General features: G+C 30.2%; 1 protein-coding gene across 1 annotated transcript in view; it reads right to left on the reverse strand.

Annotated features, from left to right (window-relative positions):
- Positions 1 to 10064: 10064 nt before the first annotated feature.
- The window catches only part of LOC136072103 (RNA-binding protein NOB1-like), a 41476-nt gene continuing 33234 nt past the window's right edge, over positions 10065 to 18306 (reverse strand). Inside the window, exon 8 of the mRNA XM_065820409.1 lies at positions 10065 to 10398. Coding sequence (XP_065676481.1) covers positions 10144 to 10398 — 255 coding nt within the window. The 3' untranslated portion in view covers positions 10065 to 10143. The remainder of the gene's footprint in view (positions 10399 to 18306) is intronic.

Genomic DNA, 18306 nt, shown 5'->3' on the forward strand with positions numbered 1-18306 from the left:
CAGAGATTTGCACACCAATTAAAGGACAAGATATTGCAGAAGCTGTCTATAAATATAAACATTTTAAACATTTAGCATTAGCAGATAATACAACAATGAGTATTGACATTTTAATTGGAGTTGACTTTTACTATTCCTTCATCACTGGCAAAATAGTTCGAGCTACTAATGGTCCAGTAGCCATTGATTCATCATTAGGTTGGATTTTGGCAGGCCAAAACAAATTATCTATTCCGATCGACTCAAAATATTTTAACAGTCATACTATGAAGTGTAGCGTTCTTCCTTAGCGTGATAGTGCTGATAATGAATTAAGGAGACAGTTACAGAAATTTTGGGAGCTTGAGTTGATTAGTGAGCTAAAAAATAGTGTTATGAATCATTTTGAAAAATTTATTACATTTAATGGAAAAAGATACATCACAAAATAACCTTTTAGAAAAAATCATGTAATGCTGTCTGATAATTTTAATATTGCTAAGAAACGTTTGGAAAATTTACATAAAAGGTTAAAATCTGATGAAAAATTACTTAATGACTATAATAAAATATTTACACAATATAAGAAAAATGGCATAATAGAGAGTGTTTCATGTGATGAAATTACAAAACCACCTGGATCAGTGTGTTATCTACCGCATCACCCTGTTATTGGAGAAGAAAAAGAAACAAGAAAGGTGCGTGCTGTTTTTGATGTAAATCCACCTCCATAAATAATATCTTATACCTTGGTCCAAACTTGTTATCAAAGATATTTGATATTCTTATTCGATTTTGTTTGAATGTTTTTGGTATTACTTTTAATATCAAGCAAGCCTTTTTAAATATAAAAATTGTTCCGGAACATAAAGACTTTGTACGTTTACTTTGGCTCAGTAATTTAAATCATAATGATCAATTAGTTATTTATCGATTTACTTGCATTGTGCTTGCTCTTACTTCAAGTCCATTTATTTTAAACGGAACAATACAGCATCATCTCAACAAGTTTTTGTCTTCTAACCCTGAATTTATTTAAAATATTTTACATGATTGGTATGTGGATGACTTAGCGGGTGTGATAGTTAAGGTGATGGTGTTCAGTTTTATCATACAGCAAAAGACATCATGTTAAAAGGTGGTTTAGAACTTAAAAAATGGACTACAAACAATTTAGAATTATAAAACTACATTGATAGCTCTGAGGGAGTCATCTTATATAATGGTGAAGATAATGAATATGATAAAGTTTGTATTTGAAAAAAATATGTAATTTATATATATTACGTCAAATGTAAACAAAAACTTACGAAAAAAAGAAAAAAAAAAGTTAAAATAGATACTCCATTAAATAATAAAACGATTTTGGGAATTGATTGGGATATTAAGAATGATCAGTTTATATTTAAATTTCAGTCACTTTTAAAAAAAGAAAAGTCGTTACCCAAGACAAAAAGAAACATTGGCATCAATTTATGATCCTTTTGGGGTAATATCACCAATTACTACACGTGTTAAAACTATATTCCAAATACTTTGTAAGGACAAACAAGAGTGGGATGAGGAGATTCCTGATAATGTAAAGTTCCTATGGAAGTCCTTTGTATCGCATTTTTAAAATTCAACAAATTTACTTTCCACGATATGTTATAAAATAAATAAAATAAAATACAGTATCATTAGAGTTGCATGCCTTCTCAGACAGTTCAATCCAAGCTTATGCTTCCGTTATTTATATTCGTGTTATATCAAAAACATCAATCAAAACTTGTTTACTTACTTCAAAAACTAATGTTGCGCTGCTTAAGACTTTGTCCATCCCGAGATTAGAACTATTAGGTTGTCGTTTGTTATCAAAACTCATGAAATAAGTCCTAAATTCCACTGGTGATAAGGTTGTTATATCAAAAATTGGTCAGATTCTTTAGTTTCATTATACTGGATTAAGGGTAAATCATGTCATTGGAAACCATGGGTTGAGAATAGAGTTGTGAAAATTAGGGAGATAATTGATTGTGATAATTGGCATTTTATTCATGGTGAAATAAATCCAGCTGACATCCCAACCCGTCCTGGTGATTTGTCTTATTGTCATAGCAGTAGATGGGTGGAAGGTCCAAGGTTTCTTAGGGAAGAGAGTGTTATATTTCCAATGTTTGAGTTTGATAAGAATCATTTAGTTGAGGAGGCTAAAAAGGAATGTAGTAAACATGGTAAATCAGGTGATTCAGAGGTAGTTAGCCATTTGTCTTCGTGTACTTTGTTTTGTGGGGAGGTGGTCCTCAAAAATATTATTGATATAAACAGGTATAGCTCTTTACAAAACTTAGTTAGAATTACCTCTTATGTTTTACGTTTTGCAAAAATATTGTTGAATAATGTAAGAAATATTAATGACAATAATTTAACGAATCATTCGTTAAATTATTGTTATTAATATTTCTTACATTCTTCAACAATATATTGACAGTTTATGAGTACAATTATGGTTTACATTTATGGGTTAAAGAACATCAAAAGGAGATTCGTAATGATAAAAAGTTTAACAATTTAAAATAATATTTAATTTATTTAAGGACCAATATGGTTTATTACGACTTAAAGGACGTTATTGTAATATTGAAGTTTTGAGTTTTGAACAAAAGCATCCTATTACTTTGCTGAGAAGCAGTTATTTATGTGATCTTATAATTAATGAGTCCCACAAAAAAGTATTCCATCAAGGAGTCAAAAGCACTCTTAACGACGTACAAAAAATATTTTGGATTACCCAAGGAAGGAAAGCAGTTAAATCGGAGTTACAAAAAATGTGTAATTTGTAAATTCTTCCAAGCACAAACACTTTTAAAAAAAGATGAACCTGATCTTCCTGAATTTCGAATACAGTCAACCAGAAGTTTTAAATATACTGGACTTGATTATGCTGGTTCATTGTTTATAAAAGAAGATAACAACAGAGCTAATGTATTAAAAGTGTATGTGTTATTATTGACCTGTGCAACGACTAGAGCTTTTTAGAGTTTTAGAGTTTTAGCATTTAGAGTTAACAAATGATCTGCTGGATCAAAATTCATATCAAGACGAAGAAGTCCTGAAATTTTAATAAGTGATAATGTAAAAACTTTCAAAGCAAAACCTGTTTGTGAATTTTTGTTAAATAGGGTCATTCGACAACAGTTTATTCTTCCTGCTTCACCCTGGTGGGGAGGCTTTTATGAGCGATTAGTGCGTTCTGTAAAACTTTGTCTCAAGAAGACCTTGCATAAACAAATAGTTACATACGATGAGTTGTCATTAGTTTTATGTGAAGTCGAATATGCAATTAACCAGTGTCATCTATCAAAGATGACAGTGTTAATTAAAGATAAAAACAAAACTCCACGTGGACAATGGAGGATAGGAATAAATTGAAAAGTTAATCACTGGTCGAGATGGTGTTGTACGAGGAGCAGAGTTATCAGTTATTTCTAAGGAGAAAAGGCGTACGAAAACTGTTAGGCCTCTACAGAAATTAATTCCCTTATAAGTTAGTAGTACAGAAAAAAATGTTGACGTTTTAACAGAAGAAAATAATTATTGACAATTAGAACAATTAGGAGCTTCTCGTTCAAAGCGAAGAGCAGCAGTTGTCGGAGAAGAAACAAGAAGAATCTTGGAACAAGTTAACTCAAATAACTTTTACTTATTTGTTTTGTTAATTATATATTGTATTGTTGACTACAATGGTTGTAGTCAACGGGGGAGGGGGCAATGTAAAATCTGGTACGTTGGAGTTTCCCCGCTACGGCGCTCCTCCGTGCCTCATGTCAACTTTCTAATTTTATAATTTAAAAAGGGGGTTTTTTTTGTTAATAATAAGAGTTTAGATGGAAAGACGTATTTTTTTTTTTTTTTTTTATTTTATTTTAAATTTTCCGTTTTTGTTACAATTAAATTCCGTAATATAATACAAGATACTCTTATTCTTTCAAAAATAATCCAGTTATAAATATAAAAAAAAATCAAAGACAAAATAATAAGAGATAGTTATACAAAAATATATAAAAACGCGGGAAACTTGCAGAAGACCATTAAGTCTTATCATCAAGAACCGTTGTACTAGTTATGTTTTTACAATATTAAATTCTAATAATATTGTTAAAAGCAAAACTTAATTAACTAAGGTAAATAGTGTTAACACCAAAAACATTCAATGTAAAAAGACAAGAACAAATAAAACAAACAGTCAAAGAAACAAAAACAAAACAAAGCAGTTTAAAAGAAATTATTAATAAGATTTTTATACTTTGAAATACTCTTTTTTATTAGTTTTTGAAAGCAATTTATATTGTTTACATCTTGTAAATTACTATATTTTGCTAAGATTTTATTCCAGATATGCGGAGCACGATACGTAATTTTAAATTGTTCTTGTTTAGTTTTGCACAATGGTTCAATTAATCCTGTTGTGCGTAAAGTATACTTAATGTTAGGTTTTATTTCATAAAGATCATTAAAAATTGAGGGGCATTGTTGAAATTTACTTTTGTACATGAGACATAAAATTTTATAAACGTTTATCTCGTATAACGTAAAGATGTTCATAATTTCGAACAGTGGTTTTGCATGTTCGTTTTTATTTTTAAAATTTATTATTCTTAAGGCATGTTTTTGTTTTCGATAGAGTGCTTCAAGCTTGCTTTTAGATGTACTACACCACGCAATATTCGCGTAATTCAAGTAACTTTGTATAAAACTGAAATAGATTTGTTTTAGATGATGCTTATTAAGTAAATCCCGTGACTGATATAGAACGCCAATACTTTTTGATATTTTGCTTCCAATATAGGCAATATGTTTATTCCAGGTAATATTTTCGTCAATGAGAACACCAAGAAATTTTGTGATTCTTTCGCGACTAACTTCTGTGTTTTCAATAACTAGTTTTGGAAAAGAAGTAGGAATTTTTTTTTTTTTTTTAAGGGTGGAATAATGAGAACTTTGATTTACTTGAATTAATAGAAAGTTTATTTGCATTGAACCATAGTGAAATTTTATCTAACTCGTTGTTCATTTGTACAAAGAGATGAGGTATGTCTTTTCCTGAAATAAAAAAGTTACTGTCGTCAGCAAACATTATTGTTGATATATTTGTCGCTCTCCAGAGATCATTCACGTATATTAGGAAAAGTAGAGGCCCAAGAATAGATCCTTGGGGCAATTCACAAGAAATTAAAGATGAATTTGTTAGTTTTTTATTTCCGTTATATATGGACTGTGTACGTTTACTCAGGTAATCTGCTATCCACCTGCAGGGTACGCCTCTTATGCCGTACATCATAAGCTTTTTAATCATTATTTTATAATCCACTGTGTCAAAGGCCTTGGAGAGGTCAATAAACACGCCTAAAGTAAATTCTCCGTTTGCAAAAGAGTTTTTTTATTTCATTAATTAAGTGAAGTATTGCATGTTCAGTTGAAGTGCTTTTCTGGAATCCAAACTGTTTTGAATAGAATAAGTCATTATTTTAAAAAAATGCATATAACCTATTGAACATAATTCGCTCAAAAATCTTAGAAAAAATGGAAAGTATAGATATTGGTCTATAGTTTCCAATATCCGTTTTATCGCCTGATTTATATATAGGTTTAACTTTTGCTGATTTAAGTATATCAGGAAAGATACCCTCATTCAGAGAACGTTTACAAATTTTAAATAAAGGCACTTTTAACTCATTAAAACAGTCAATGACAATGTTGCTGTTTATACCATCAATTCCAGATGACTTATTACGTTTCAAGCTTTTAAAAGCTGTTTCGTATTCTTTAAAGGTTAAATTCTCATTTTTAAATTGATTTTTATTGCACTGAAGGTATTCCTTAAATGATTTATTTACATTTGGAATTTTTGCCGCAAGTTTAGGTCCTATATTCACAAAAAAATTGTTAAATTCATTTGCTATATTATTTTCATTGTCAATAGTTTTATTTTTAATATGTAAGATTTTCGGAAAAGATTCATTGATTTTCGGTTTTCCAATTATTTCATTTAGTACTTGCCAAGTTTTCCTAGAACTTAGTTGACACTTTTCAAGTTGCTTTTTATAATAGTTTGATTTTGCAGTTCGTTTGACTTTCTCAAATAAAGTCCTATAGTTTTTATATTCTACCTTGGTCTTTACGCACTTATTTTTTAGATATCTATCGTACAGTCGATGTTTTGGCTTCGAAGCATTTTTTAAGCCTTTACTAAACCATGGCGAATTTAAGGTTTTAACTTTAATTTTTACTTCTGTCTCTGGGAAGTGTAACGTATTGCTTGTTTTTAATTATTGCGTTCTTTTCCCTTTATTAAAATTAAATTAAAGAGAGACTTTAAAGGCTCCGATTGCCTTGTTATTTTAAGTAATTCAAATACTCTTACAACCTTTTTTTTTTTTTTTTAGTTTTTTAGGTGCTCCAAGAAGTTCTCACGTTCATATCACAGAGCACCACGAAATAGCATTTAATTAGGAAACTCACGACTCCGTCCTTTTCAATATTGCATATATGGCCAGGGCCGTATATAACCCACAGACATCCATTTCTGAAGCCTGAGCTCTAACCACATCACCATCGCTAATAGAACTCGTTAAATAATAGTTTGGAAATTAATTTATGAGAATTTATGCAATCATTAGTACCAGAAAATCAATTAAAACAGTTTAGGTGTTTGAAATTTTATTTGCAAACTTTGGTCCGATTTCGGTTAAGAATTTATGAGCAATTATACTTGGCTCCTAAAAACTTATGTTACTCTTTTAAAAAACTTATTTCAAAAGTAAAAGAAAACATCTTTGTTGTTGCCAACACTGCTCTAAACGATTATCAACTTACTAAGTAATATAATTTAATTTTGACTTTTTTTATTAATTTTTTTTTAACGTATAAAAAATAAACAAATAAGTTAAACTATAAAAGTAACAGTCAAGTCAAAAAAAAGGTCTTTAAATTTTTTTGTCAAACTTATAAAAAACTATATTTTTATTTGTCAGACTACCTACCCAAACCCCTCGTCAATATATGTACACTCACTGCACCTACCTATATTTTAATCTGTCGATCCATTTATACCCCACTAAGCCTAACCCCATTTATCCCTGTTTATCTAACACATATAAATCCTAACTGGCGAACGAAAAGGACGCTTAACGTCAGAGTAGGACACACGTGTTAAAAAATCCGGGTAACTTGACTTAACCGACCTGAAGAAAATGAAGGTGGCATTTGAAAGCCTTTGATACCAAGATTAAAATGCAAACTTTGAAATCCAATTACTATATCCAAGGTAAAAAAATTACCGTTTGATTTTATAGCTCCAACATCAATAGTGAAGATGGCACCATGAATTTATATTTTGCATTTTTACACCCCTATACAATCTATGTAACTATTTTAACCGTGTCAAATTAAAAATATATATATATTCATTTAACTAAAATACTCTTTATACAAAGTCGTATTTTATTTTCAATCTTTTTTTATTTTATTCTTATCTGTATTTTTTAACTTAAATTTTTTTTCGGGAAAATAGTCGTTTATTGTTATAAATATAAACAAATGCTTTTGTTTTTTTTAAACAGTGAATTTGTAATTAAAATGCCTAACAAAACAAAGGTTTTCATGAAGAAATTAGGATTTTGTAGGCATGTCGTTCAGGAATTAGAAGAAAAAATGAGGACATATCTCTTCCCATCTTTTTTAATTTTCAAGGTATACAAGTAAAATTGTCCACAAGAGAGCAACCCTGTAACAGTCTTGGTCAAAACCCTGTAACAGTCTTGGTAACAAATTGGTCAATTAAGCTTTATTTCAAACGTTTATTGGAAGTAGAAAACAAAACTGATGCAGACAAATGTGAGCATAGATGCTCAAAACGTCTAACATTACTTGGTAAAGGGCACAAGTATCAGATCAGATTAAAGCTGCAATTAAATTACCATATTGTGGCAACTTGTACAATTTCACATTAGATACTTATTATTTTAACTACGTCATTTTAAGGCCCTTCAAGTGCAAGACTGTTTGATGAACCTACTAAAGTAACAGCTTAAGATCTTGGCAAAATTCAAGTTAATACAAGAATATCCAACAAGAGACAACAATAACTGGGCATGAGAAAATTGGTACTAAATCAAGTTTCAAAATCACAGAGCCCTACATTAATTCAAAATTTCTTGCTAATAGAAGCACTCCTTACAACTCTTTCACACTTTCAAAGATACATGAAATTGGTAAAGTTAGCGGATTTTTAAAGCTTTTTCTTAGAATTTTGGAAAAAAATTAGGGATGATCAGATCCACTCTCCATTAGACAAACGACTTGTGACATCAAATGCTTCCAAAAACAGTGGTGTTAACAAACAACTAGTTGTGGCTGTGTCAGAGGATTAAGCCAAAAATTGAAGCAAAATTATCAAACTTGTACCATCAATGATCCATGTAGATCCAAGAAGCTTCGTTGTGTCATGTGACAAAGTTGATATCATACTGAGTATTCTTTAGCTATACTTATCAACACGTTCATGTACATGGTGCACGGCTAGTTCAAATAATCTAGCTGAATGTGGAACATTGCGAAAATTTGGATCTCTCAAAGCATCTTCCAATGCTTTTTTACCTTCAGAGGGTGATGTTAGATTAGCCAAGAACTATGGTAACACCCAGGAGATCTAGTCATTTTAATTAAGAATTCTCTTAGTTAATTCCACTAAGAGAATTCTACTTTTTGCTTGGAGTGGTAAACTACCTTTTCAAAATTCTCAAAAGTGCGTGGTCTTCCGTAGATGCATGGACAAAACCATTGCACATCAGCCCTATCATGATGGCCGATTTGAAAGCAATAATTGCAGAAAATATGTAAAAATGTTGATCTTCTACAACAACTTGCAGAGCAAACAACAGCATTCCATGTTTTTCCAATCATTGATACTTTTAAAGAATTTGAAGCTGTTGTGAATGCATGCTTAAAAAATCATTTGGGTGCAAGAAAAGATTGATGTTTTCAAAGAATTTCTTTTGTCTTTACCTGCCCAAAGTGTAATCTCAAAATTTTATACAGTCTTCTTTTATTTGAAGGATTTCATTTGAAGAAAAAGTACACAACTTGGATTTTATAGTGAACAGACAACAGATGCTTTACACCATCAGTTTCAATTACACCGGTAAAGATATAAACCTACTTTGTCTCATCCAGAATATGGAACTAAGTGTGTTAATGACTTTAACAGCAAGCCTTAGCAATTTAATCAAAATAAAATTAAAATTTTTTTTTGTTGAACTATGATTTTGTTCAATAGTTTCAAGATTAAATATTAAAATTGTAATCAGTGATGGATTCAGCATTTTTTGATGTTTGAGCTAACTTCCAGACATAGCGCAAACTCCAAACATTTGTATTTATATATCAATGTCAAATAATGATGCTATGCAAAAAAGTGCGATAATTGGAGGCTGGGAACAAAAAAGCCCTGAAGTTTCAACCCACCCCCACCTCAAACGCGAGGGCAATAAGTTGATTAAATATTTTTTGTACTATTCTCAACTAATTTTCCAGCATTCAAAAATTATGACCATATAAAGTTTAAACCCCTCGCAATTTGAAGTTGTAAACTTTATATGGTCATTATTTTTGAACGCTGAGAGATAATCCTATGAAACTTAAAATTTATCGTTGAATATAAATCTAGCTGAGAATAGTACAAAAAATACTATACCTACTTGTTTGGGGTGGGTTGCGGGGGATGAAATTTTATGGCTTTTTTGTTCCCAGCCACCATTTATCGCATTTTTTTGCAAAGGATTATTTGACTTGTGTATAAACATACAGTTTGGAGTTTGGAGTCAAGTTACTGATTTTTTGAAAGTGGCAAAAAGTGTGACAAGAGAGCTTCAAATCCCACCCATAATCCATTGCAAGAAAAAAGGTTAAATAAAATTAGAAACTAATATTTTGTAGATTTTCATAATTTTAATACTATAAGAACAACTTAATGATTCGAAAATTTGAAGCTTCCGATAAAATAGGTTACACTTAACATCCCTTTATTTAAAAAAATACTACAACAATTTAAATTAGCATTTAAATTAAAGGAAAAAAATAAACAAAAAACAAATGCTAGATATTTTTAAATAACTTTTTTTTCCACTACTTTTTACGACTTTTCTTTTTTGCTTCATTCGGGTTTTTTCCTCTCGTATTCTTAACATGTGCACCAACAATAAATGCCCTGCTTGTAGTGTCATTTATTGAAAAAGGAGAAACTCTCGCTTCATAATCTGGATCAAGTGGGTTGATTTTATCCTTACGCTTCGGAAGACGATCTGTTTTAATATGTTGATCTGCACAAAGAACTACATTATCTGTGTTGTGACGGCCAGACTTTGGAATAGGGATAGAAAACTAATAAAATATTTAAAAATTATTAATAAATGTCAAATCTGAAAAAAAAGAGAACTAACAAATACATTTGAACTTATGCAATTCGAATCCCCAAGGGGTCTTAAAATATATTCGAAGTACAAGAGTTGATTCGAAGTACAAGAGTTGAAGAGGGAGAATTATAAGAATTTAATCTTAAATATTAAACAATGAAGAGACCGAAAAATTTGTTCGACAAATTTTTCGGTCTTAGGAATTTTGGGAGAGCAAACTATTAGAGCTCAATTGTAGTTACAATGTAGAAAAACTAAAAAAAAAAAACACTATTAAATTAAATAAGCTTTTAAAAATATATAGCCAATCATGTTAATATATTTTTGTAATATTACAAAAATATATCAACATAAAAAATATATCACAACTTCCAAATCCCGTTGTACAGAACTTAAAAATAGAAAAACCGAAAAGATTTTATTTTATAAGGATTGTCTAAAAACACCTTTGCTTAGCTTAATGTTGCATAGAGAACTAAAAATTCATCTTAGAGTTGCTTAGATAACTAAAATTTTACTTCAGAGTTGCTACAGTAGACTACTCATACACTTCCATACTTTTATTTGAAAATTTTTTGAGGCCCTTATAACCATAAAATGAGCTTGGGCTCAGGGGTTCAATTCTCATTCCAGGATTAGGCGCTGCGGGCTTAGCCCTAATTTAAATCCCCGTCAAAATAGGTACACTAGATGTTAAATTCCACGAGACTCTTTAAATGAGTCTCGTGGAATTTAACATCTAGTGTACCTATTTTGACGACCTGTTTAAAAACAGACAAAAAAGGCACGAGTGTTGATGATTTCCCAATCTGTTTAGCATTAGAGATGTGTTGTATGTGTTCGCAAGTGAATATTTTTATTGAACACCATTATTGTTGATGTTTGCCACATCAGCATAGCGTTCTCTAGATTTTTTGGATTGGATTTGGACTGGTTTTTTTTTGTGGAGGCCTACTTTTTTTACGGCAAAAAATAATTATTTCTCCACGTTCAGATCAGATAAAATGTCATGTTGTTCATGATATATATTTAAATAATATAATATAATATAATGGTAATAAAAATATGTAATTTAATTTAAAGCAAATAATATATTTATAAAATCTAGATTAAGTCATCATGCCAAATAATGCTTGTCACACCAAAGTGAAAAAAAATAAAATATCTAGTAAAGTTTATTTATATATAATATCAGTGTATCAGTGTATTTATATATAATATCAGTGTATCAGTGTATTTATATATAATATCAGTGTATCAGTACATTTATATATAATATCAGTGTATCAAAACTGTACAGTGTATATATATATATATAAAACATCAGTGTATCAGTATCCAAGTGATAAAGTTGAGCGTGAAAAATGGATAAAATCTATTCCAAATTCTAATTTGGTTGTTAACAAGCATACTGTTACCAAGGGGCACCCACAGAATTTTTTGGTCTTTGAGATAGATAACTTCCAGACATGGAGCAAACTCCAAACATTAATATGTTTATACTAGCTTAACAGTGAATCAAATCATAACTCTTGACACCTGGTTTGAGTTTGATGAGATACTTTGTTTTTTAAGCTCCTTGAAAATGGACAATAAAAAAGAAGTAATTATGCAATATATTTCAGTTATGGAACCAAAACAATTGGAGATTTATACACCTGAAATAGGTATAAGCTCTTTTATATATTTTTCAACATCAAGAGCAATTTAATCGCTTAAGAAACGATTAACTTTCGTCTATTTCAACACTCACTCGAATTACTATAAAAATTTCTAATATTAATAAAAATAAATTTATATAATTTTTAATTCTCTTCTAGATAAGAAGAAATTATTTATCATACTACATGATGAAATATATGTTAAAAAAAGTTAACTTTACCATGGTGGAACAATTTTTGGTAGATCAGAGGATAACCCAGCGGAACTATCCAAAACATTGCTAGGGATTATGGCTGTTTGTTTAAACGGGGGTCCAAAGGTGTTAATTAAAATGATACCAATACACAGCTATCTTTATCAATAAAGTTATTATTTGGTGGAAAATTCTAATTGTCAAAGCCATTGGTGCTGAAACAAGGCATAATGATCCTTTGCAGGCTCTTATCAATAATCCTGATGACAACCATTTAAATTTAATACTAAAATTTGGTGATATGGCACTTAAAATGGCAGGTCTTAAAGTTAAATGTATTAAACAGCTTTCTAAAGATACTGCAACTTGTATGCATCAAACTTGTTATGGACTAGTAGATTTAGGTAGATATTTACTACGCAAAACTATGTACTTCTTGGTCAATTTACATCAGATCACCTGGAAGAAGAATATAGTATACTATATTTTCTTTGTGTTTAACAAGTTGTTGAAAAATAACGTATCAAGCATGCACCTTTACTTTTGAAATTAAATGTAGATATTGATAATTTTAATGTGAAGTCTGGTCATCAATGTGCATTATGCCAATACAAATTGTCTGAAGACGGCTGCAAAAGTTCTTGATACCTTGCAAGATCTGGAATTCTATTGCTGATGATGTCAAAATGTCACTTATTCACATTGCTGGTAAAGAACGAACTTATTATGAACTTTTAGACCAATCAAATTTTCTAGTACCAGAAGTATGGCCAGTTTTCTTAACTTTTGTATTGTGGTGGATTAAAAACTCCAACTGATAATTCGTGCCAACGGACATTTTTTTGTTTTGTAATTTTTCAAATACTTAAAGATCATGTTTGCAGAAAATCTTTAAGTAGTATTTTTATGATTATATCAGACTGTTACTTATTGGATATGGAAGAACATCATTTTATAATATTGAGCAACATTTTTTAAAAAAATTTATGTACCACTGTCACTCCAAGATCTGGCAAAGAACCTGCACTAAAAGTATTAAAAATCTCTAAGAAGTCTAATTAATTGTCTATTTATAATATATATAGTATACTATTTTATAAAAGATTTATATAGTAATTTTTTTTTTCAGATTTTGTTTTTTAAATTTTTAAACAAAAGTTATCTTATATATTTTATTTAGTTTAATAACATTTTCTACTCAATATAAGAAAATATCAATTTTGTATTTCAAATGATAAAGTCAAAACTAAAGATGAAATAATATAATTATGTAAACGTGTGAAATTTGAATTAGAAAAAATTGTTTTATTTACATTATTTATTACTTAGGATTATTTTTTCTTTTTCTTTCTTTTTTCATAAAAAATTATTAGGCTATACAGAGAATTAAAAAATATTTTTTAGTTTTAAAATTAATTTTTAACGAACTTATTATCTTTTTGCCGTAAAAAAGTAGGCTTCCACAAAAAAATGCGGTTGCGCGATGAATAGGCCTGTAGTAGAGAACGTTATGCACAGCGATAATGGCGTTCAATAAAAATCCGTAAAAATTATAAATTGCTATTACTCCCTAAGTTTTTAAGTATTTAAAATGTATTTATGTAGAGTACTTATTTTTTAATTTTAACATTAGATTTTCTCTACAAGTTTAATAATTCTGATTTTCTTAATTTGTGGCAAGGATTGATTTTTGTGAGGTTTATGTTGATTTCTCTCTAGGGCAGCATTTGGGGTATTAGAGCAGCATTAAAGGGCAGCAAAAAAAGCCAAAAGAAGTATTGTTCATCATTATGATACTCTTTAATAAAAAGTACTTCTTGACACAACGCTTGAAGTAAAGATTATGGTTAACTGCAAGATTTCTGGCGACAAATTATGATTTTAACACCCCCTTTACAACAAATACACAACTAGACAAGCATTTTTTGGTTGAACTTTGGAGTTTTTTGTGGGCAGGAGTTTGTTCAAATTTGTTTTAGTAAATAATATCATAACTATCAACTTTGCAGTTAGCTAAAATAAATTAAGACTTATCATTAATGATGTATGATTTTCTTGCAGATACAAATAAAATCACAACTTTGGCAAAAACTTTCTTGCTGATCATCATTTCTCATTGGTACTTTATTCTATTTTATGGCAACTGATGTTTATCTTCATTTATTTGCAAGCAACCTGTTTTGCAACACTACCCTTTCTTTAACTTTCTTTAATTCTTTTAAGGCATTTTTAGCATCTAAATTCAATAAAATTAACTTTGTACCATTTTTTAACATTTGAACTTTTAACATAGAACTTTTTATTTCAAACTTTTAACATTCACGTTTCACTTTTTTTAGTTCCCATTATTATATATTTTTATTTACTTTATTTACTTTTTAATAGAAATTGATAGATGCTTTGTATCCATTCAGTCAAATCCAGAATCGTTGCAGAACGTAATTATCCAGAATTGTTGCAGAAAGTAATTATGGAAAGAAAAGGATTTATGTAAACATAAATCATAATGTCAACCCAGTTACATCAAATTCTATTGAAAAACTGAAACTGAGATCAGAAATATAATGAGATCAGAAATATAATGAATATAGCCCAACCATTTAACTGCATTTGTCCTTAAATCTTAAAAACACCTGAGGTGTTTCAAATTTGTAGAATATGTAGAAAACCATTGTGACCATGCAGGATCACACCTATTACATTTATTACTAGCAACTAATTTGCTATCATAAACTGGCTTCACCAGCATCGTCTTCGTCTTCAAAATTATCTTCAGTCTTAGTCAACATTAGGACAATTAGGTTTCTGGGCAAACAACCCATATTAAGCATAAAATATAAAAAAGAGTTAAATGCTAGAATATGAAAATCTAAATATTCACATATTTTAGCCAATTTTTGAATCCATGTGCAAACAGATGATACAATAGAATATTTCCTGTAACTTTCTAGCTTATAACATGAAAAAAATTTTTTTGAATCATTCTAGCATGCTGTACAACTTGTTGCTTATTGGGATAGAAACGTAATGAAAAAATTTGTTTATAATGGTTTTTAATGAAAATGCTTAACTAAAGAGGCAACAAAAGTAAAACATTACTTGTGCCAAAATATTTCATACTAAATTTTTAAATCTGTTGCTTCATATGATCTAGTTCGAGATACTTTAAAATGATGAAAAGACTTTTTTTTTTCCAGTGACCAACTTTTATTTCAAAAAGCTTAAGTATAAAAAAGACAAAAAATTGAAAAAAAATTTTATTTGCCATAAGAGTTCTCTTTTTTACATAGACTAATAAGGCTGTCAATGGGTACCCAGGTACCCGCCCGTTGGTTACTGCCTGGGCAGCATTATCAAATGACACATAACCATTGTCCATGCGAAAAACAAAATGTTTTAATTTACTAACTATCAATTCTAATTTTTTTTTTTTTATGTTTTCAATCATTAATTGAAATAAAACAGTTTAACAATATGAAATTGATATGTAAAATAAGGTCTTGAAGAAATAGTTCTAATTTCTTTATCACCGTTACAATTTCTGAAAAATTGAACAAAAACTTTTGGAAAGTTATTTGAGTTTATGATCCGGAAACCCATCTTTTATTCTTAACTTTATGTACAATGTTTTCTTTTACGTAAATCAGTACTCCTTTAACTGTATATCTTTTTAATAAGAAACTGAAAACATTTTATATATAATTTGCTTAACTGAAACCCAAGTTTCAGTTAAGCAAATTATATATAAAATGTTTTCAGTTTCTTATTAAAAAGATATACAGTTTTTCGAAAAAAAGACTTTGTAAAAATAAGCTTATTTAAGTGTGCGTGTTAAGTTTATTGTAAATAAAAAAAAGTTATAATAAAATTTCATCAATTTTAACTAAATAAAATTTTGTAAAAGCTAGTTGTTGTTCTTTCTTCTTTACGCTTTACTTTTAAAAACATATTAAGTTTTAAAAATATTTTAAAATGCTAATTCTATAGAACAAAGAAATGGGTAAAGTATCAAAAGTGTGGTCTTATGCAGACCGAATCAATAAGAACAGTGTGAAGTGCAAGCAATGTGAGGCGATTTTGACAGCGAAAGGTGGCAACACAAGCACTATCCGACACCATCTTTCTGGAACACATCATATAGATATTGATGGCATTAGCAGTTTAGGCACAACAAACATTTTGTCTTTCTTTACAGCTTCGCGGCGGAAATGGACGAAAGAAAGAGAACTAGTTTTGGATCAGAAAATAGCAGACTTCATTGCTCGTGATGCACACCAAATAAGTTTAGTTGAAGGTGATGGATTTCTTAGCTTGTTGAAATATACAGATCCAGACAATGTTGTTAAAACTCATTTGACTATTACAAAACTGATAAAGAAAAGATACAATGAGACGGTCAAGTCACTGAAACTGAAATTAGGTAAGGCCCAGTTTGTAGCTTTTACAACAGACATGTGGACTAGAAATCAAAACATTGCATAAACGTGTGTATCTGCACATATAGTTAACACGGAATGGGAGCTGGAATTTGCAATCTTGCAGACACAAGAATGTCCTGAACAGCACACTGGAGAAAACATCAGTATTCGTTTGCAGGATACTGTTGACGAGTGGCGAATTCTTGTTCAGAAAATCGCTGCTACAGCCCATGATAACAGCTTAAATATAAACCAAGCAATAGACTTTCTTGATGAATACCTGGATCAGCGCTATTTTGCTCATACGCTACAGTTAGCCATTGGAGCTGGTCTGAAACTTCGAGTAATTGTGAATATGATTAGGGCTGCAAGGCAATTGGCAGCACACTTCAAGCGAAGTACGTTAGCAATGCAGGAATTGTGTAACAAACAAGCAGCACTGAGATCTAAGGATGAAAAAACATTGAAAGTCATCATAGACTGCTCTACTCAATGGAATTCCACATTGGATATGTTAAAGCGATTAGTGAAGTTACGTTGGGTCATTGGAGCCCTTCTCTCTGACCGAAATTTTACAACAAAAAAAAATGCATAACTCTACAAATGACGGATAAAAACTGGTTGCTTGCGCAAGCCATTATACCCATTCTGAAACCATTAAAGCAGGTAACAACTATGTCATCTGGTCAAAAATATCCTTCGTTGTCATTAGTTTATCCACTGTTGTATATAGTTCTAAAAAACATTTGAGCAGCAAAACCAGACAAATACACTGCTGCCAATAATTGCAGAATTGTCATTGCTACTGAAATAAAAAAGCAATATTATCTGGAAGGATTCAGCGCACAACCTGACCAAGAGTATCTGTATTATATCAACATTATAAGTTTTTAAAATTTTTTGAAGCCCTATTCGAAATGAAACATACTATGCCATTAGAGCTGAAATGGAAGCTATTGTTATACCAGTATTGGAAGAAAATATAGAAGTAGTAGCAGAAGAACCGATGCCAAAGCAAGCACGGGATTATTTAGAACCGGACTTACTGAAGGAGAATGTTTTTGATGAACTAGCATTGCTGTGCACAGCGAATGAAAGGTTTGGACATATGGATGAATTGGTGTCTTACCTTTTGGAAATACCATCGACTGTCAACGGAAAAATCTTAGAGTTTTGGCGAGATAACACCAAACATTACCCAAAGTTTTCTATTTTGGCTCGCAAGTACATGTGAATACCTGCGACTTCGGTGCCAGCAGAATGCGCTTTTTCAATTGCTGGACATGTGGTCAATCAACGGCGTGCATCATTGACACCAGAAACAGTAGACATTTTAGTTTTTCTTAACCGTAATTAGGAGCTGTGTAACCTGGATACTTAATTTAAAAAAAGTTTAGATTTAAGTGAAACTTGAAATGAATGACATCATTATTTGAGACGTTTTTATTGCTTTTTATTTTTTATAAGTACAACTTTTATAAAAAATATTGTCTTTTAACGGGTACCCGCCCATTCGTTCGACGGGTACCCGGGCAAGCATTTTTGCCTTATAGACTATAGTACTGACTACTATCACTAGTACCATCCACTGTCGCTATTTACC

This window comes from Hydra vulgaris, chromosome 15, assembly GCF_038396675.1.
Source record: "Hydra vulgaris chromosome 15, alternate assembly HydraT2T_AEP".
In the NCBI taxonomy this organism is placed as follows: Eukaryota; Metazoa; Cnidaria; class Hydrozoa; order Anthoathecata; family Hydridae; genus Hydra; species Hydra vulgaris.